Source organism: Portunus trituberculatus, unplaced genomic scaffold (genome assembly GCF_017591435.1).
Source record: "Portunus trituberculatus isolate SZX2019 unplaced genomic scaffold, ASM1759143v1 PGA_scaffold_205__4_contigs__length_1045770, whole genome shotgun sequence".
Taxonomy (NCBI): Eukaryota; Metazoa; Arthropoda; class Malacostraca; order Decapoda; family Portunidae; genus Portunus; species Portunus trituberculatus.
The window spans coordinates 108,961-128,076 of NW_025541373.1; the positions used below are offsets into that span (position 1 = coordinate 108,961).

At 42.1% G+C, this 19,116-nt stretch overlaps 1 protein-coding gene across 1 annotated transcript in view; it reads left to right on the plus strand.

Moving 5' to 3' along the window:
• The first annotated feature begins 2,593 nt into the window (after positions 1-2,593).
• Positions 2,594-19,116, plus strand: part of LOC123500347 (H(+)/Cl(-) exchange transporter 4-like) — a 40,138-nt gene continuing 23,615 nt past the window's right edge. The window contains 7 exon segments of the mRNA XM_045249050.1: positions 2,594-2,746; positions 3,669-3,801; positions 7,672-7,768; positions 12,928-13,167; positions 17,637-17,782; positions 18,879-18,909; positions 18,912-19,039. Of these exon segments, the coding sequence (XP_045104985.1) occupies positions 3,697-3,801; positions 7,672-7,768; positions 12,928-13,167; positions 17,637-17,782; positions 18,879-18,909; positions 18,912-19,039 (747 nt within the window). The 5' untranslated portion in view covers positions 2,594-2,746; positions 3,669-3,696.

Consider the following 19,116-nt stretch of genomic DNA (forward strand, 5'->3'; position numbering starts at 1 on the left):
ACACACACACACACACACACACTGTGCAGAGTTATAAAGCAAAAGGAGGATTGTGAAATATTGCAGGAAGACTTAAACAAGATCTGGAAATGGAGTAAAAAATGGGAGATGGAATTCAATGTAGATAAAAGCCATGTCATGGAAATAGGAAAGAGTGAAAGACGACCAGTGGGAATCTACAAGATGGGAGATGGAGTAGAACTAGAAAAAGGAAAAAAGGAAAAGGACTTGGGAGTGACGATGGAAGAAAACAGTCAACCGGTAAGCCATATTGATAGAATTTTCAGAGACATAATTTGCTAAGGAATATTGGATTAGCATTTCACTACATGGACAAAGAAATGATGAAGAAATTGATAAGTACTATAATAAGACCCAGATTGGAATATGCAGGAGTTGTGTGGACCCCTCATAAAAGAAACACATAAGGAAGTTGGAGAGACTACAAAAAATGGCTACAAGAATGGTTCCAGAATTTAAAGGGATGACATATGAGGAGAGACTAAAGGCTATGGATCTACCAACCCTGGAACAGAGAAGAGAGAGGGATCTGATACAAGTTTATAAATTGATTAACGGAATGGATCAAGTGGATAATGAGAAACTAATCCTGAGAGAAGAATATGACATTAGAAGCACAAGATCGCATAGTAAGAAACTAAGGAAGGGACGATGTCTGAGAGATGTTAAAAAATATAGTTTCCCACAAAGATGTGTTGAGACTTGGAACAGTTTGAGTGAGGAAGTGGTGTCAGCAACGAGTGTGCATAGTTTTAAAGAAAAATTGGATAAGTGTAGATATGGAGACGGGACCACACGAGCATAAAGCCCAGGCCCTGTAGAACTACAGCTAGGTAAATACAACTAGGTAAATACTTACACACACACACACACACACACCCGGTAGCTCAGTGGTTAGAGCGCTGGCTTCACAAGCCAGAGGACCGGAGTTCGATTCCCCGGCCGGGTGGAGATATTTAGGTGTGTCTCCTTTCACGTGTAGCCCCTGTTCACCTAGCAGTGGCAGTGAGTAGGTACGGGATGTAAATCGGGGAGTTGTGACCTTGTTGTCCCGGTGTGTGGTGTGTGCCTGGTCTCAGGCCTATCCCAAGATCGAAAATAATGAGGTGAGCTCTGAGCTCGTTCCGTAGGGTAACGTCTGGCTGTCTCGTCAGAGACTGCACCAGATCAAACAGTGAACACACACACACACACACACATTTATATATCGGTATTAGGTACAGCGCGAGAATGAGAGAGAGAGAGAGAAACTATTTATTTATTAGTTTATTCATTCATTTACGAGTGCAAAATTAAAAATGAATCTCAAAAATGTAATATAGAATAAAAGAACCCTTTATCTTTCCTTAACGTAATCTCTCTCTCTCTCTCTCTCTCTCTCTCTCTCTCTCTCTCTCTCTCTCTCTCAAGATATCACATTTCTTGGCATTGACAGGTAAGCTCGATCGATCATCATGTAATCGTGGAGCAATCTTTTCAAATGCTCTATAGACTAAAAACTCATTTCCAAGGAGGCTCAGTGCTCAAAGAACCCTGCCGTGTTGCTTAACAATATATATACCTCTTAATTTCAGACCCACACATAGCCAGGGATATCAAGGTGTAAGCTACGGATGCACCTACGCCTTGCCTTTTCACCACGACAATTTTTCAAGTCCCCTTTAGACAACTAGATGGGTTTTCAAGACAGTTTCTCCTTATGATCAATTAGAAATCTTGCTAATCCATCACCAAAACCATAAAAATACCCTTAAAAACATGAGTATCTTCAATTAGAGCCTTTGGAAATAGTTATCGTTTCTGAATAGGGTTATTAGTCAAAGTAAATGATAATGTCTTTAGGTTCACCAAATCGAACTGCAGTAAGTGTCATTAAGTGTTAGGAGTCAAGCAGTTGTGTCACGGGGATTCGGGGAGGTAGAGCAGAAGAGAAGCTTTGTCATAAGTAATTGTGCCTTCAACAGACCATTAGCATGTCCATTAGAAAGTGCGTGAATGACTGCGATAGTCTAGTTTGCTAATTACAATATTATGAACAAGCATTTTTCATTGTATTTCCATCCAAGTACGTGTTTTTTTTTTTTTTTTTTTTTTGAGAAATTTAATAGTCTGTTGATGGTATCCCGTTGATTAATTTGATCCTTGAAAGATAGATTACAGGCGACAAAATAATCACTTCCAACTCTCTCTCTCTCTCTCTCTCTCTCTCTCTCAAATTATGTCCTGTCACGAGGGTGTTACTTACAAGCCACCTTTTATACATTTGCCTGACAATACGGTGCAATAAATTAATCAAATCTCTCTCTCTCTCTCTCTCTCTCTCTCTCTCTCTCTCTCTCTCTCTAATATAGAATAGTCACTCTTAAAACACTTTCATTTTCTCTTTCTTTGTTATGTTCCTACAATTCTCCCGGCCTTGAGGAGACGCAGAAGCCCTTTGAAAAACCTTATTTCACCTATTTTGGAATACTTTGGGGCTCTTAGATACCCTAAACTGAATAAAAAAGAAGCAAAACACCTTATAAATCCCTCTGTGTGGCTTAAACAAGGGGCAGAATACAGGAAATAAGGAAATATGACACCAGCAAGACAGCAAGCTTAATCATCTCAGACGAGGCTCGGGCACTGGAAGAGAGGTGACGCAAGGAGGACGAGAGGAAAACTGTCTGCTTATTTCTGCTTCTACTGCCTCACCTGCTGTCCTTCCACCCTGCTGCTGAAGATGGTATTAAGGGGCAGGGGGCGAGGGTCCGGAAGAGGGGGAGAGAGGGATGGGAGAGGAGAAAGAGACACAGGAAGAGGTTAATTGAGATGTCACGGGACTATGTGACTTTTGGGTGTGCTGTGTTGAAAAGTGCTCTGGTTTTTTTTTTTTTTTGTGTGTGTGTGTCTGTGAGAGAGGGAGATTATATATTTTTTCTTTGATAATTATTAAACTAACTACGTGTTATTTTTCTCACTATTCCCTCTAATTCGTCGCATTTCTGGTGACATCTTATGCTCCCTGCAAAATAAGAACTGTATCCTTTGAAGGGGCTGTGGGATTCGGGGGTTTAAAGGGGGTAGGGGCACGAAAGGTAAAGCTGAAGGTCCCGTGGTTTTGTGTTAGGTAAGGTCAGGTTACCGTATGGCAGGTTAAGTTAGGTTAGGTTAGGTTAGGGACGGGTTTGAAGGCTGAGACCGGAATTAAATCGGTTTTGCGTATCTAGGCTGTGTTAACTAATCAGATTCCCTTGTTCTACTACTGCTGCTACTTCTTCTTCTTCTTCTTCTTCTTCTATATCTATTACTTCTACTACTACTGCTTCTTCTTCTTCTTCTTCTTCTTCTTCTTCTTCTTCTTCTTCTTCTACTACTACTACTGCAACTTCTATTACTGCTACTACTACTAATACAACTGCTGCTACTGCTACTACTGCTGCTGCTGCTGCTGCTACTACTACTACTACTACTACTACTACTACTACTACTACTACTACTACTACTACTACTACTACTACTACTCCTTCTTCTTCTTCTTCATCACCACCACCACCACCACCACCACCACCACCACCACCACCACCACCACTACTACTACTACTACTACTACTACTACCACCACCACCACCACCACCACCACCACCACCACCACTGTTGTCTTCCAGGTTTGGTTCTCCCTCCAGCCCGTCCGTCATGGAATCTAGGCCCTTGACACGACATGGGGCCATGACAGGCGGCGCGACCTCTCACAGCAGGCACCCCAATTACCAGGCACTCTCCCAGCCCTCTCACTCCTCGGTAAGACACACACACACACACACACACAGACACACACACACACACACAGAGAGAGGGGATCTGATACAAGTTTATAAATTGATCAACGGAATGGATCAAGTGGATAATGAGAAACTAATCCTGAGAGAAGAATATGACATTAGAAGCACAAGATTGCATAGTCAGAAACTGAAGAAGGGAAGATGTCAGAGATGTTAAAAAATATAGTTTCCCGCAAGGATGTGTTGTGACTTGGAACAGTTTGAATGAGGAAGTGGTGTCAGCAACGAGTGTGCATAGTTTTAAAGAAAAATAGGATAAGTGTAGATATGGAGACGGGGCCACACGAGCATAAAGCCCAGGCCCTGTAAAACTACAACTAGGTAAACACATGAGTGTAGGTTGGGCTTCCTCACTCGGGGCAATGGTTTCCTAGCGGGTGGGCTTTGAGATAGGAGGTACCACAAAAAGTATCTCCTTTAGCCCAGAAATTCCTGTGAAAACCCAACATGGTATAAAGAAACATGCCTCTCCAAAAAAAAGTTGTCACATCTCACCACCAAAATTAAGTGTGAGTTATTGGTGATGTTGTTATGATGGGTGGTGTCTTTGATGCTTTAGAAAATACCCTGAAGTCAGTTGTCTATCCTGAGTGGCACTAATTTAATCCTGCATTGCCTAACCTGACCTAAGTAATGGCAGGTTAGGTTAGTGTTCGTAAGGCTACGTTTACACCAAGCAGGTCAAGTCGCGTCAAGTCAAGGCGATTCATCACACATCATGAATCGCCGCTCCAGTTTAACATTGCTTTGTGTGGAGCTTTGAAGAAACTGTCCACACTGGAAGAGTCAAGTTGCTTCATGTTGCATTGCGTCACACAGGGCTGGACCAGTTTTGTACATCAGTCACAGCGAGTCTGTCGTGGTGTGAGCATCATGCAAGTAGAATTTCTAATCAACTTAGTTTGAGCAGTTAAAAGCAGGAGTCTCGAAGTAATACTAAAATTATACTTGGCGCTGGTTTGGCCACATCTTGACTCTGCGGTACTATTCTGGTCACCACATTTTAGGAAGGACATAGCTCTGTTGGAGTCAGTGCAAAGGAGGATGACTAAAAAGTTACAGGGAATGAGGGATATTCTCTTTGAAGCAAGACAAAGGAAACTCTATCTGCATTCCTTAGAGACGTAGGTTAAGAGGAGACCTGATAGAAGTATTGAAGTGGTATAAGGTTTTTAACAAAGGGGACATGAGCGAAGTTCTTAGGATCAGTAGCGGGGACAGAACCAGAAATAATGGGTTTAAACTTGAAAAATTGAGGTTTAGGAAAGAAATGGGTAGAAACTAATTTTCCGACAGAGTAGTTGGTGAGTGGAATGGTCTCAGTGGGCATGTAGTCAGGGCTGAGTCAATAGGGAGCTTTAATCCCTTCAGTACCATGATGTGTTTCCATATTCACTCTGCTTACTATTTGGTGATTTTATACGCCTTAGAAACTTATGTGGGGGATTAAGATAGTGAAGACTGTGGCCATTAATCTTGTGACCTCCATAGACGCTTCCTAATGTCACTAAAATGGTCTAATCATACACATATCTCAAGGTAAAAAATGCATCCCAGTGCTGAAGAGATTAAAAGAAGATTAGATAAATTTATGGACAGGGATGATAGATGGAATTAGGTAACTCTGGAACTCCCTCCCTGCATCTGTATTTCCAAATTCCTACGACTTGTGTTCTTTTAAGAGGGAGGTATCGAGGCATTTGCTCCCCTAATTTTGGCTGACGTTTTCCACTTTTTAGAGAGCCAGCACTCAAGTGAGCCTTTTTTTTTTATCTTTTCTTTTTTTTGCTCTTGGATGGCACTCTTCCCTACATAAAAAAAAAGAAAAGCTTTGAACACATAGGGACTGCCTTGTATAAGCCTGGCAGCCTCTTGCAGCTTCCCTCTTTTCTTTTGTTCTTATGAGAGCAGCCTGCTATTATGATCCCAGTGATTGCAGCCACCGGGATGGTGATGTCGTAGCTGCTCTGTGGAGGGAGGTTGGTGCTGGATAGTTCACTAGGTCTGGGAATAAGAGACAGAAGCTTAAGAAATCTGGCCTCTTGGTGCTCAGTTCATGCATTCAGATTAATTTTCTCTTACATCTGCGACGACAAAGCCACAACAGAACTTCTACTTCAGTGAGGGAACATGCATCAATCCTCCATGAGTCAGACAGGTCACTCACTGCACTCACTTGACTTGGATTGCCGCAGTGTGGGTAAATGAAGATCAGTCAAAATTAATCCCATTGAGTGACGCTCTTGACTGGTTTGACTCAACTCGCTTGGTGTAAACACAGCCTAAGGAGGCGTACGCTGCCAATTTCTGCAGATTTTTTCCTGGTGGGAGCAGAAACTGAAGGGAGGGAGTGAAAATTGCCTCATAGCAGGTATTAACCCCTTCAATACTGCAGCACATTTTCCCTTGAGATTTGTGTATGATTAGACCATTATATTGACATTAGGAAGAGGCTATGGAGGTCAGAAGATTAATGGCCACACTCTCCACTATTTTAATCCCACACATAAGTTTCTGAAGCTGTATAAAACCACCAACTAGTAAGCAGAGTGAGTAAGGAAGAGTGTTAATGGTACTGAAGGATGTAAGACAACAGGCGCTACATTCAGGGAAGGAAGGGTAAAATGGAACTGCCGCAATGGAAGTTAAGCAGGATTATTTCAACATTATCTTTCAATGCTGTATTGCCACTTATATTGATGTAATGTGCTTTATCAGTCTATGCAATAACTGTGTTCAAATAGTTCATGACTTTCAGGGATTTTAGTGGCCACATATGAAGGTCTTGTAGTGCATTGCTGTTTTATATATTCAGTATCATATCTCCCTTATAGTTCCAGGTATCTCTCTATTTTTTCAATTTTTTTCCCACCTCCATCACAAGATCTTTGCATTAAGTTCATATTTACACTTCAGACTCCTAGCATAAGTTTCGTCGTGACCTTTTCTTGTTTATATATTTGCTTTCAGGTGGTTGTGGTGGTGGTGGTGGTGTTTTGATGGCCCCTCTCTCATATTCATTTGTTTTGCCAGAATTGATAGTTTTCCTCCTTTAGTTGTGATGTGTGAAGGAAAGTTGAAGGACAAAGATACTCCAGGCTGTTTCTTTCTCTCTCTCTTCTCTCATTTTGACTCTCTGTTATCAGGAAATGTATTTATGTAACTCTTTAATCCTGTGTGTGTTTCACTGTTTGATCTGCTGCAGTCTCTGACGAGACAGCCAGACGTTACCCTAGGGAACGAGCTCAGAGCTCATTATTTCCGATCTTCGGATAGGCCTGAGACCAGGCACACACCACACACCAGGACAACAAGGTCACAACTCCTCGATTTACATCCTGTACCTACTCACTGCTAGGTGAACAGGGACTACACGTGGAAGGAGACACACCCAAATATCTCCACCCGGCCGGGGAATCGAACCCGGTCCCCTGGCTTGTGAAGCCAGCGCTCTAACCACTGAGCTACTGGGCGCATGTGTGTGTGTGTGTGTGTGTGTGTGTGCGTGTATGCATGCTTGTTTTTTATAATACATATCAAATCTACTACTACTACTACTACTACTACTACTACTACTACTACTACTACTACTACTACTACTACTACTACTACTACTACTACTACTAATACCACAACTGCCACCACTACCACCAAACTACTACTACTACTACTACTACTACTACTACTACTACTACTACTACTACTACTACTACTACTACTACTACTACTACTTCTTCTTCTTCTTCGTCTTCGTCTTCTCTTTTTTCATTCTCTTCTTCATTTGAACCACCACCACCACCACTTTAAACCCTATCCCTCCCTCCCCCAGGTGGCCACCCCGGGACCCAGCAGAGACCACCCCCCTGACACCTTGGACAGCCCAGTACAGTTTGAAGACATGGATGAGGCGGGACCAGCACACCAGAGTGAGTTTGGGGGGGGGGAGGTGATGGGGTGAGCCAGTTAGTGTTGTTTTTCTTCTTTGGTTTAAGGTGGTGGTGGTGGTGATGGTGGTGGTGGTGATGGTGGCGATGGTGGTGATATTTGTCTCGTCTCATTTAGTCCGAATTGACTTTTTTTTTTTTTTTTTTTTTTTCGATATTGCTTTCATTATTTTTTGTCAAGATCAGGATCAAGATTAGCAGGTTTTGTTTGGGGAGTGTTTTCATTGTTTGTGTTATTTCTTTCTCTCATCTCTGACCTTGGAAAATTGTCTTGGTGAGAGAGGAAAGCGTTTGTGAATGTGGACCTAACACACCAGGCACCAGTCACTCACACACTACACTGCCTTGTGCTGTGCTGTGATGTGTCTGGTGGCAGCTGGCAGAGTGTGAGTGTGGCTAGAAGGATGGCAGTCTGAGAGGCACTGGGTTCTCACCTCCAGGGAATGTGACACCTTGATTCACTCCTCCTTATACTGTGCTGGGGTGACTCAAGCTGTGGTGTTTGGTGGTGAGGGAAGCAAGCAAGGGTCATGACCAAACTGCCACCTGTAAACCTGCCTTAACCCCTTCAGTACTTCAACACGTTTTTACCTTGAGATTTGTGTACGATTAGACAGTTTTATTAACATAAGGAAGTGTCTATGGAGGTCAGAAGATTAATGGCCACAGTCTTCACTATTCAAATCCCCCACATAAGATTCCAAAGCTGTATAAGATCACCAAATAGTAACCAGAATGAATATGGAAATGCATCTTTTTTCTTCCTTTTCCTCAATAACAGGAAGTACAAATGCAATGGTTGAGGTATTGGTGGCATGGTTTCCTTCTGGTTTGTTTTGGTTAGGGTGGACATGAAAATAACAAGGATACAACCTGTTGGTGAATATGTGAGGCTGTCAAGAGGAGGTGGCTGGGACATGTGTATAGAAGACATGACTGGTGCGTGGTACACCAGAATGGATGGCACCTGGAAGAAGGGGTAGAGGAAGGCCAAGGGAGACGTGGCTCAGGACAATGAAATGAGAAGTGGGTGATGAATGTTGGGGAGACCTTGCGGAGATAACTTAAGATAGAATGTGGTGGCCAGAGTTCATTGGGGCCCTAGGCATCCCTGAGGGTGTCACAGGATAGAATTGAACAGTTAATTAAATATGGCAATGCGTCTTGGTACAGTGGAACCATGCGTGCTTTGGGGTCCGAGGGGTCTCCAAGCACACGGATTCGAATCCTGTCCACGGTCTGAGTGTAGGTAGGGCTTCCTCACTCGGGGCAGTGGTTTCCTAGCGGGTGGGCTTTGAGATAGGAGGTACCACAAAAAGTATCCCCTTTAGCCCAGAAATTCCCGTGTAAACCCCACATGGTATTAAGCCTTTGAGTACTGTGACTTGTTTCCACATTCATTCTGGTGACTATTTGGTGATTTTATACAGCTTCAGAAACTCATGTGGGGATTAAAATAGTGAAGACTGTGGCCACTAATCTTCTGACCTCCATAGACCCTCCCTGATGTCAATAAAATGGCCTAATCGTACACAAATCTCAAGGTAAAAATGTGTTCCCAGTACTGAAGGGGTTAGCACACTCAATGCACGCTAGATAGACATACATAGTGTCTTTATATATTTTTATTTTAGTAATTGTTCGCAGTATGGAGATTTTCTTTCCTTTTTCCTCTTTTTTATTTATTTTTTAATCGTGTGTTGCAGTAATAGTAAAATAGTAGTAGTAGTAATAGAAGTAGTTTCTTATATATACCTGTATTTCATGCTACTTACATTATACTATTAAAAAATCTATTTATTTCTATTTTATTTTGCAATCTTTTTTTCATTATTAGTCTATTTATTTATTTATTTGTTCATTATAGTTGTGGCATTGCTTCCCTGCTTATCATAACAGCGGTGTGGCATGCTGTGTGCCCTAAACAGTGTGGCAGTGACTCAGGCTATGATGACACGGGACACTGCTGCTCTCACTCACTCACTCACTCTCACTCACTGATAATGTGGACTCAGTTTTGCTGGAAATGCAGTCTTAGTTTGTCGCACCTTCCAAAACAGAGAGAGAGAGAGAGAGTGCATAAGTCGAGCAGTGTTACCAAGAATGAGTGAATTTATTACTATTATTACCACACTTTGTTATTAATGGTGACAAACAAGTGACAGTGAAATGTGTGTGTGTGTGTGTGTGTCCGCTAAATAATACGACAGCAGAACACCGTCATTATTTATTTAGTCAGTCTGTGGCACTACGTGATATCAAGACATTCCTGGGTACAACTCCACAGTTTTCAAATGGCATTAGTTGAAGTGACATGGTTTGGTTTTTAAGGGTGTTTTCAAAGTTCTAGTGACAGATTAATAAGATTTCTATGTCACTAATATGGAGATACATTTTGAAAGGCTCTAGTTGAAATGACACCAGTTTTCTCAGTCTACCACCACTATTCTGTTCACCTCCCTGATGCAAGAGTTAACCAGTATTCCCAGTCCTTCACCACTATTCTGTCCACCTCCCTGATGCAAGAGTTAACCAGTATTCCCAGTCCTTCACCACTATCCTGTCCACCTCCCTGATGCAAGAGTTAACCAGTATTCCCAGTCCTTCACCACTATTCTGTCCACCTCCCTGATGCAAGAGTTAACCAGTATTCCCAGTCCTTCACCACTATTCTGTCCACCTCCCTGATGCAAGAGTTAACCAGTATTCTGTCCACCTCCCTGATGCAAGAGTTAACCAGTATTCTCAGTCCTTCACCACTATTCTGTCCACCTCCCTGATGCAATAGTTAATCAGTATTCTGTCCACCTCCCTGATGCAAGAGTTAACCAGTATTCTCAGTCTGTCACCACTATTCTGTCCACCTCCCTGATGCAAGAGTTAACCAGTATTCTCAGTCTGTCACCACTATTCTGTCCACCTCCCTGATGCAAGAGTTAACCAGTATTCTCAGTCTGTCACCACAATTCAGTCCACCTCCCTGATGCTAGAATTAACCAGTACTCTCAGCTTCTCCTCCTCCTGTAGTAGTAGTAGTAGTAGTAGTAGTAAGAATGTTTGTTTACATGACTAGATTTGCAAAGTTAGTATTGAAGTTTGAATTAAGTTATGTCTGTCCGTCTGTCTGTCTGTTTTTATTTAGTAGATAGTTTATAAAGTGTGTGTGTGTGTGTGTTTTTTTTTTATCCTTTTTTACGTAACTGATATTTATTTTCTCTCTCTCTCTCTCTCTCTCTCTCTCTCTCTCTCTCTCTCTCTCTCTCTCTCTCTCTCTCTCTCTCTCTCTCTCTCTCTCTCTCTCTCTCTTTTCTTTCTCTTTTCTTTCTCTTTTTTCTTTCTTTAAAATTCACCTCCTCCTCCTCCTCCTCCTCCTCCTCCTCCTCCTCCTCCTCCTCCTCCTCCTCCTCCTCCTCCTCCTCCTCCTCCTCCTCCTCTCTTTAAAATAGGTTACGTTTCCTTTGCTGGTGGAAATGGTAAGTCTCTCTCTCTCTCTCTCTCTCTCTCTCTCTCTCTCTCTCTCTCTCTCTCTCTCTCTCTCTCTCTCTCTCTCTCTCTCTCTCTCTCTCTCATTTTTTTTATTTTTTTGTATGTATGTTTGTTTGTTTGCATGGCATTTGGAGGCTTTCTTTCTTTGCTTGTTTGCTTGTTTTGTTTGTTTTCCCTTATTTATTCATTATTATATCTTATTCATTTATTTATTTATTTATTTATTTTTATCTTAGGCTGTTAGTAGTAGTAGTAGTAGTAGTAGTAGTAGTAGTAGTGGCAGTGATTTACTTTAAAGATATTACTATTATTATTATTATTATTATGATTATTATTATTATTCTGTGTGGGGTTTTTCTATTTGATTTATATATATTCTACTTAATATATTATCTCTGCATGTTTTTCAATCACTGTGTGTGTGTGTGTGTGTGTGTGTGTGTGTGTGTGTGTGTGTGTGTGTGTGTGTGTGTATTTACCTAGTTGTAGTTTTACAGGGCCTGGGCTTTATGCTCGTGTGGCCCCGTCTCCATATCTACAATTATCCAATTTCTCTTTAAAACTATGCACACTCGTTGCTGACACCACTTCTCTACTCAGACTGTTCCACGTCTCAACACGTCTTCGCGGGAAACTATATTTTTTAACATCTCTCAGACATCTTCCCTTCCTCAGTGTTTTACTATGCGATCTTGTGCTTCTAATGTCATATTCTTCTCTCAGGATTAGTTTCTCATTATCCACTTGGTCCATTCTGTTGATCAATTTATATACTTGTATCAGATCCCCTCTCTCCCTTCTCTGTTCCAGGGTTGGTAGAGTCATAGCCTTCAGTGTGTGTGTGTGTGTGTGAATGTGTGTGTGTGTGAGTGAGCGAGCAAGGATGTTTGTGCGTGCGTGTGTGCATGGCTCACATCCTTAAAAACACATGATTTGAAATTAATATGATTACTCTCTCTCTCTCTCTCTCTCTCTCTCTCTCTCTCTCTCTCTCTCTCTCTCTCTCTCTCTCTCTCTCTCTCTCTCTCTCTCTCTCTCTCTCTCTCTCCCCCCTGTATTGGTGAAGGACTGCCTATCAACACATTATGTCCACCAGTACCATTGTGACACTCAGCGCATCAGTATTAGTGTATATCTATAAGCTGCCTTGGAAATAGCCTTAGTTTGATAGAGAGAGAGAGGGGGGGGAAGTGTAGCAGTGTTTCTATATCCCTGGGTTCTAATATAACAGATAGGTGACAGAATAGTAGTAATAGTTGTTGTAGTAGTTGTAGTTGTAGTATTAGTAGTAGTTGTTAAATTTACTTAACTTAATTTGACTTAAGCTGTCATATCATGGTTGAAAGTAGTAGTAGTAGTAGTGGTAGTAACATCAGTATTAGTAGTAATTTAATCGCTAACTTTACCTAACTTGTCTTGGTCAAAGCTATCATATCAAACCGTTGAAAGTAGTAGTAGTAGTAGTGAATCTAGCTTAGCCTAACTATTTGAAAGGTGAATAATAGAACCAACAGCAGTAGTAGTAGTAGTACACACACACACACACACACACACACACACACACACACACACACACACACACACACACACACACACACACACACTTGGAAACCTCACTAACCCAGCCTAACCTAAGCTGACGTACACCCCAACAGTTACAACAAACAGCTCGACAGCCAACCTCGCAGCCCTGGACGCAGAGGAGCAGGAATTTCAGGGCATTGGGCAGTATGACGACTTCCACACCACGGATTGGCAGCGGGACATTGCCAGGGACCGCATGAGGCACCGCTACATTGCCAAGAAGAAGGAGGAGAGTGTGTGGGACTGGATCAAAAGTGGACACGATGCCTGGTCTGGTTGGCTCTGTGTGTTCCTGGTTGGGGTCATTGCCGGTGAGTTTGGCTGCAGTTCTTGTTTTATCGTGTATTTATAAGAGGGGAAAACTAGCCAGGTGCAAGAAAGAGATTGGTAAAGAGGCCCCCATTGAGTTGCCAGTCCCCAAGCAGGTGTGAGAGAGTTAACCAAAAGATGGATAAATGTCTTGAAACCTCCCTCTTAAATGAACTCAAGTCATAGGAAGTTGGAAATACAAACACTTTGAGAGAGTTCCAGAGTTTGGGCTGGGTTAGGTTAGGTTAAATTTAGGTAGTTGGATTGGATTTTCCTACATTGGGTTAGGTTAGGTTAGGTTGGCTTAGATAAAAGTTTGCTTAAGATCAGATTGGGTCAGTTTACATAAGATGGAAGTTAAGTTAGGTTGGGTTAAGGTAGGTTAAATTAGGTTAGGTTAGAAGGTGTTTAGGATGGAATTAGATGAGATGAACTGGGTTGGGCTAGGTTAGATGAGTTAGGTGTGTGTTAAGTGGGTTGGGTGTGGCTGCCAAGAGGGCCTGTGTGGTGCTGGATGTAGTGGCTCTGTGTGTTGTTACTGTAAGGTTGGTTTGGTTAAGTCGTCTGAAGTTGCTAGTAAGAGGTTTTTGGTGATACATATGTAGGTGTGGCTAGTCTAAGGTTTGAGTTGGACATCTGAAGTTGCTGGTAGGAGATTGTGGTGATACATGTACTGGTGTGGTTAGGTTAGGTTGCTTGGGTTGGATGTCTGAAGTTGCTGTTAGGAGGTTGTGATAATTCATGTGTTGTTCAGTGTTTTAGTGCAGTGAAGCCTCAGTCAACGAACACTTCCATATTCTAACAGAACAAAATATTGAGCCATTAATTGCTTTGATTGCCGGATTTAGGTTCTCATAGTTACTGAATTCAAATATCAGAGGACAAAGTAAAGGCTGTTGTTTATTACTATTTTAAAAGTTTCTAAGTATTTCCTTCATGTCTTTAGAGAAGCGAGACAGTGGGGTGGGTAAGACAGCCAGCAGATCATTGTTTGAAGTATTAACCCCTTCAGTACTGAGACATATTTTTACCTTGAGATTTGTGGAACATTAGACCATTTTATTGACATCAGGAAGGATCTGTGGAGGTCAGAAGATTAATGGCCACAGTCTTCACTATTTTAATCCCCACATAAGTTTCTGAAGCTGTGTAAAATCACCAAATAGTCACCAGAATGAATATAAAGATACGTTCTGGTAGTAAAGGGGTTAAGGTTAAAATGGGGATGTTAACCTCTTCAGTACCATGAAACATTTTCATATTCATTTTGCTTACTATTTGGTGATTTTAAACAGCTTTGGAAACTCATGTGGGGATCAAAATAGTGAAGACTTTGGCCATTAATCTTCTGACCTCCATAGACCCTTCCTAATGCCAATAAAATCGTCAAATCATACCTAAAACTACTTGAAACTCAAGATAAAAATGTGCCCCAGTACTGAAGAGGCTAAAGAGAGTGTGTGTAAGCAGGCAGTGTATGGGTGTGTGAAGAGTGACTAGCCAGCTGTTCTGTGTGTGAAGTATTGAGGTAAACATGAGAGTTTTGAAGAGACTGGGGTGTAAAGAAATGTATGGATGAGTGAGGAGGGACTAACTAGCTGTTCAGTGTTTGAAGTACACGTGACTCTTGATTTACACAATAGATGCATTCCAAGAGACATCGCGTATTTCAAAATTCGCGTAAAACAAACTTGTAATTCTCATAAAAACACTAGATGATAGGCGGGATGTGGGATGTGGTCCAAATTGTGTATAAGCAAACCAATCACACAAATTTCATTAATTATAATATTTTTTCGGTCATGTATTAACAAAAACGTGTAAATTAAACATGTGAGGGTGTTGAAGAACCGGTGTTTGGATGGGTGAGTGTCTGGGTTGGCTACAGCCCCACCACTACTGCACCACTGCACTACACTGACCCAGCAGCAAGGTGTCTGTGTTAGTTAGTTAGGGAGGCAGTGGCATAGTGGAAAAGGTGGTGGTGGTGGGATCGAGCAGACATCCACACATAGGTTCAAACCCCACCACGTACCACCTTCAAGCTTTGCCATTTGTTGCGTGGTTTAAAGTTAGCTACATGTCACCATGATACCCAGGTTCTAGGTGGTTACACTAAAGATGCACTTGGGTGGTGATATGGGCCCTAATGGGTTTAAGAACAGTGCTTCCTATACCTTCCAAGTTACCTACTGGCATTATAGGCCACAACTTACAAAAAAATTGGTCCCCTGCTTTGTGGTGGTAAGTAGGTCAGACTGCACGGCCTCCCTCTCCTCCTCATCATGGTTTTGGGGCAGATTAATCCATTTTACGCTCATTCCTGTGGGGAAAATAGTCTCAGTTTCTGAATGTTTTGGATTTGAGGTGACACAGGCAGTAAGTGTATATTTTTATTTCATTTGTTCTCTAATTTTGGCTAACCCTTTGCTTATCCAGCATTATAGTGGGCCCTTTGTTGCCCTTTCTGGCCCTTCACTAGCTCCCTCTCCTACATAAACTAAGGTGCCTCAGATGAACCAGCAAATGTGAACCAAACAGAACCAGATAACTTGTCTGTTTGGTTCCTCAAGTATTTGTCATATTTTTTATTGAGGTTAGATTTGGTGGTGTTAGTGTGTGTGTGTGTGTGTGTGTTTCACTGTTTGATCTGCTGCAGTCTCTGATGAGACAGCCAGACGTTACCCTACGGAGTGAGCTCAGAGCTCATTATTTCCTATCCTTGGATAGGCCTGAGACCAGGCACACACCACACACCGGGACAACAAGGTCACAACTCCTCGATTTACATCCCGTACCTACTCACTGCTAGGTGAACAGGGGCTACACGTGAAAGGAGACACACCCAAATATCTCCACCCGGCCAGGGAATCGAACCCCGGTCCTCTGGTTTGTGAAGCCAGCGCTCTAACCACTGAGCTACCGGGTGTGTGTGTGTGTGTGTGTGTGTTTACCTAGTTGTAGTTTTACAGGGCCTGGGCTTTATGCTCGTGTGGCCCCGTCTCCATATCTACACTTATCCAATTTCTCTTTAAAACTATGTACACTCTTTGCTGACACCACTTCCTCACTCAAACTGTTCCAAGTCTCAACACATCTTTGCGGGAAACTAAATTTTTTAACATCTCTCAGACATCTTCCCTTCCTCAGTTTCTTACTATGCGATCTTGTGCTTCTAATGTCATATTCTTCTCTCAGGATTAGTTTCTCATTATCCACTTGATCCATTCTGTTAATCAATTTATAAACTTGTATCAGATCCCATCTCTATCTTCTCTGTTCCAGGGTTGGTAGATCCATAGCCTTTAGTCTCTCCTCATATGTCATCCCTTTAAATTCTGGAACCATTCTTGTAGCCATTTTTTGTAGTCTCTCCAATTTCCTTATGTGTTTCTTTTTATGAGGGGTCCACACTACTCCTGCATATTCCAATCTAGGTCTTATTTTAGTACTTATCAATTTCTTCATCATTTCTTTGTCCATGTAGTGAAATGCTAATCCAATATTCCTTAACAAATTATATTTCTCTCTGAAAGTTCTATCAATATGGCTTACTGGTTGATTGTTTTCTTCCATTGTCACTCCCAAGTCCTTTTCCTTTTTTACTTTTTCTAGTTCTACTCCATCTCCCATCTTATAGATTCCCACTGGTCGTCTTTCACTTTTTCCCATTTCCATGACATGGCTTTTGTCCACATTGAATTCCATCTCCCATTTTTTACTCCATTTCCAGATCTTGTTTAAGTCTTCCTGTAGTATTTCACAATCCTCTTTTTGTTTAATGACTCTGCACAGTTTCGCATCGTCCGCAAACAGATTTATGTAGCTGTTCACTCCCTCTGGCATGTCGTTTATGTATACGAGAAAAGTATTGGTGCCAATACTGACCCCTGTGGCACTCCGCTGTCTACTGCTCTCCACTTGGACTTCATATCTTTAACTATCGTCCTTATTTCTCTCCCCCTCAAGTAATTTTCTATCCATCTCAATGTGCTTCCTTTTAAGCCACCCTTCTCCTCTAACTTCCATAGTAATCTTGCATGTGGCACTTTATCAAACGCCTTTTTTAAATCTAAATAAATACAGTCAATCCATCCCTCTCTCTCTTGTACTTTATTAACTATTCTAGAGTAGAAACTCAATAAATTTGTTTGTCATCTGTTAGGGCAAAATATTTTAAAATACAACACAATATAACTAAATAATTGTTTCTCTCTCTCTCTCTCTCTCTCTCTCTCTCTCTCTCTCTCTCTCTCTCTCTCTCTCTCTCTCTCTCTCTCTCTCTCTCTCTCTCTCTCTCTCTCTCTCTCTCTCTCTCTCTCTCTCTCTCTCTCTCTCTCTCTCTCATCACACACTGATCTATACTAATGATCTCTCTCTCTCTCTCTCTCTCTCTCTCTCTCTCTCTCTCTCTCTCTCTCTCTCTCTCTCTCTCTCTCTCTCTCTCTCTCTGTGTGTGTGTGTGGTGTAGGTGCGGTGGCGGGCATGATTGACATTGGCACCAGCTGGATGAGTGACCTGCGGTTCGGTGTTTGCCAGCAAGCGTTTTGGTTCAACCAGGAACAGTGCTGCTGGTCATCCAATGAGACCATCTATGGACCAAACAACTGCTCCCATGTAAGCCAGACTGACCTTACCTAATCCATGTAAGCCAGACTGCCCTTACCTAGCCCATGTGAGCTATCCTAACCTATCCTTAACTAACCTTTTCAGTAAGCCAGCCTAACCTAACCTAACCTAACCTAACCTAACCTAATCCTAACCTAACCTAACCTAACCTAACCTAACCTAAGCTAACCTTACCTTACCTTACCTTACTTTAACCCCTTCAGTACCATGCCAGGTTTCTATATTCACTCTATTTACTATTTTGTGGTTTTCTATAGCCTCAGAAACCATTGGGTGGGGTTTGAATTAATGGTGAGAGGCCATTCATCTTGTGACCTCCATACACCTTTCCTAATGTGAACAAAATAGTCTAATTGTACACAAATCTCAAGGTAAAAATGTGTCTCAGTATTGAAGGGGTTAAAATAGTGAAGACTGTGGCTATTAATCTTCTGACCTCCATAGACCCTTCCTAATGTCAATAAAATGGTCTAATCATACACAAATCTCAAGGTAAAAATGTGTTCCAGTACTGAAGGTGTTAAAATAGTGAAGACTGTGGCCATTAATCTTCTGACTTCCATAGACCCTTCCTAATGTCAATAAAATGGTGTAATCGTACACAAATCTGAAGGTAAAAAATGTGCCCCAGTACTGAAGGGGTTAGAATAGTGAAGACTGTGGCTATTAATCTTCTGATCTCCATAGACCCTTCCTAATGTCAATAAAATGGTCTAATCGTACACAAATCTCAAAGTAAAAATGTGTGCCTCAGTACTGAAGGGGTTAATGCAACGTGGCCCAGCCCAGCCCAGCCCAACCTAGCCTAACTTAACTAAGACTTGTGTGCAATTAGACCAGAGTGTAGAGTGGTGGTCAGAAAACACAAACAAAGATTATATTTCTCTGCATCTCCTCATGTGTCCCCACCACTCACACTGACCAAGGCTGCTACACTCACTCCCTCACTCCCTTCATAACTGTCAGCTCTCTCTCTCTCTCTCTCTCTCTCTCTCTCTCTCTCTCTCTCTCTCTCTCTCTCTCTCTCTCTCTCTCTCTCTCTCTCCTTCCTAATGTAACTCCACACTCTCTCTCTCCCCGCCAGTTCTTCCTGTGGCCTGAGGCGTTTGGTGACTCTCCCGAGGCGCAGGAGGCTACATAGTGTCATATATCTTCTATGTGCTGTGGTCGCTGCTGTTCGCCTCCCTCGCTGCGTCGCTGGTCATGATGTTTGCCCCCTATGCGTGTGGCTCGGGGATTCCTGAGGTGTGTGTGTGTGTGTGTGTGTGTGTGTGTGTGTGTGTGTGTGTGTGTGTGTGTGTGTGTGTGTGTGTTATGGTTAG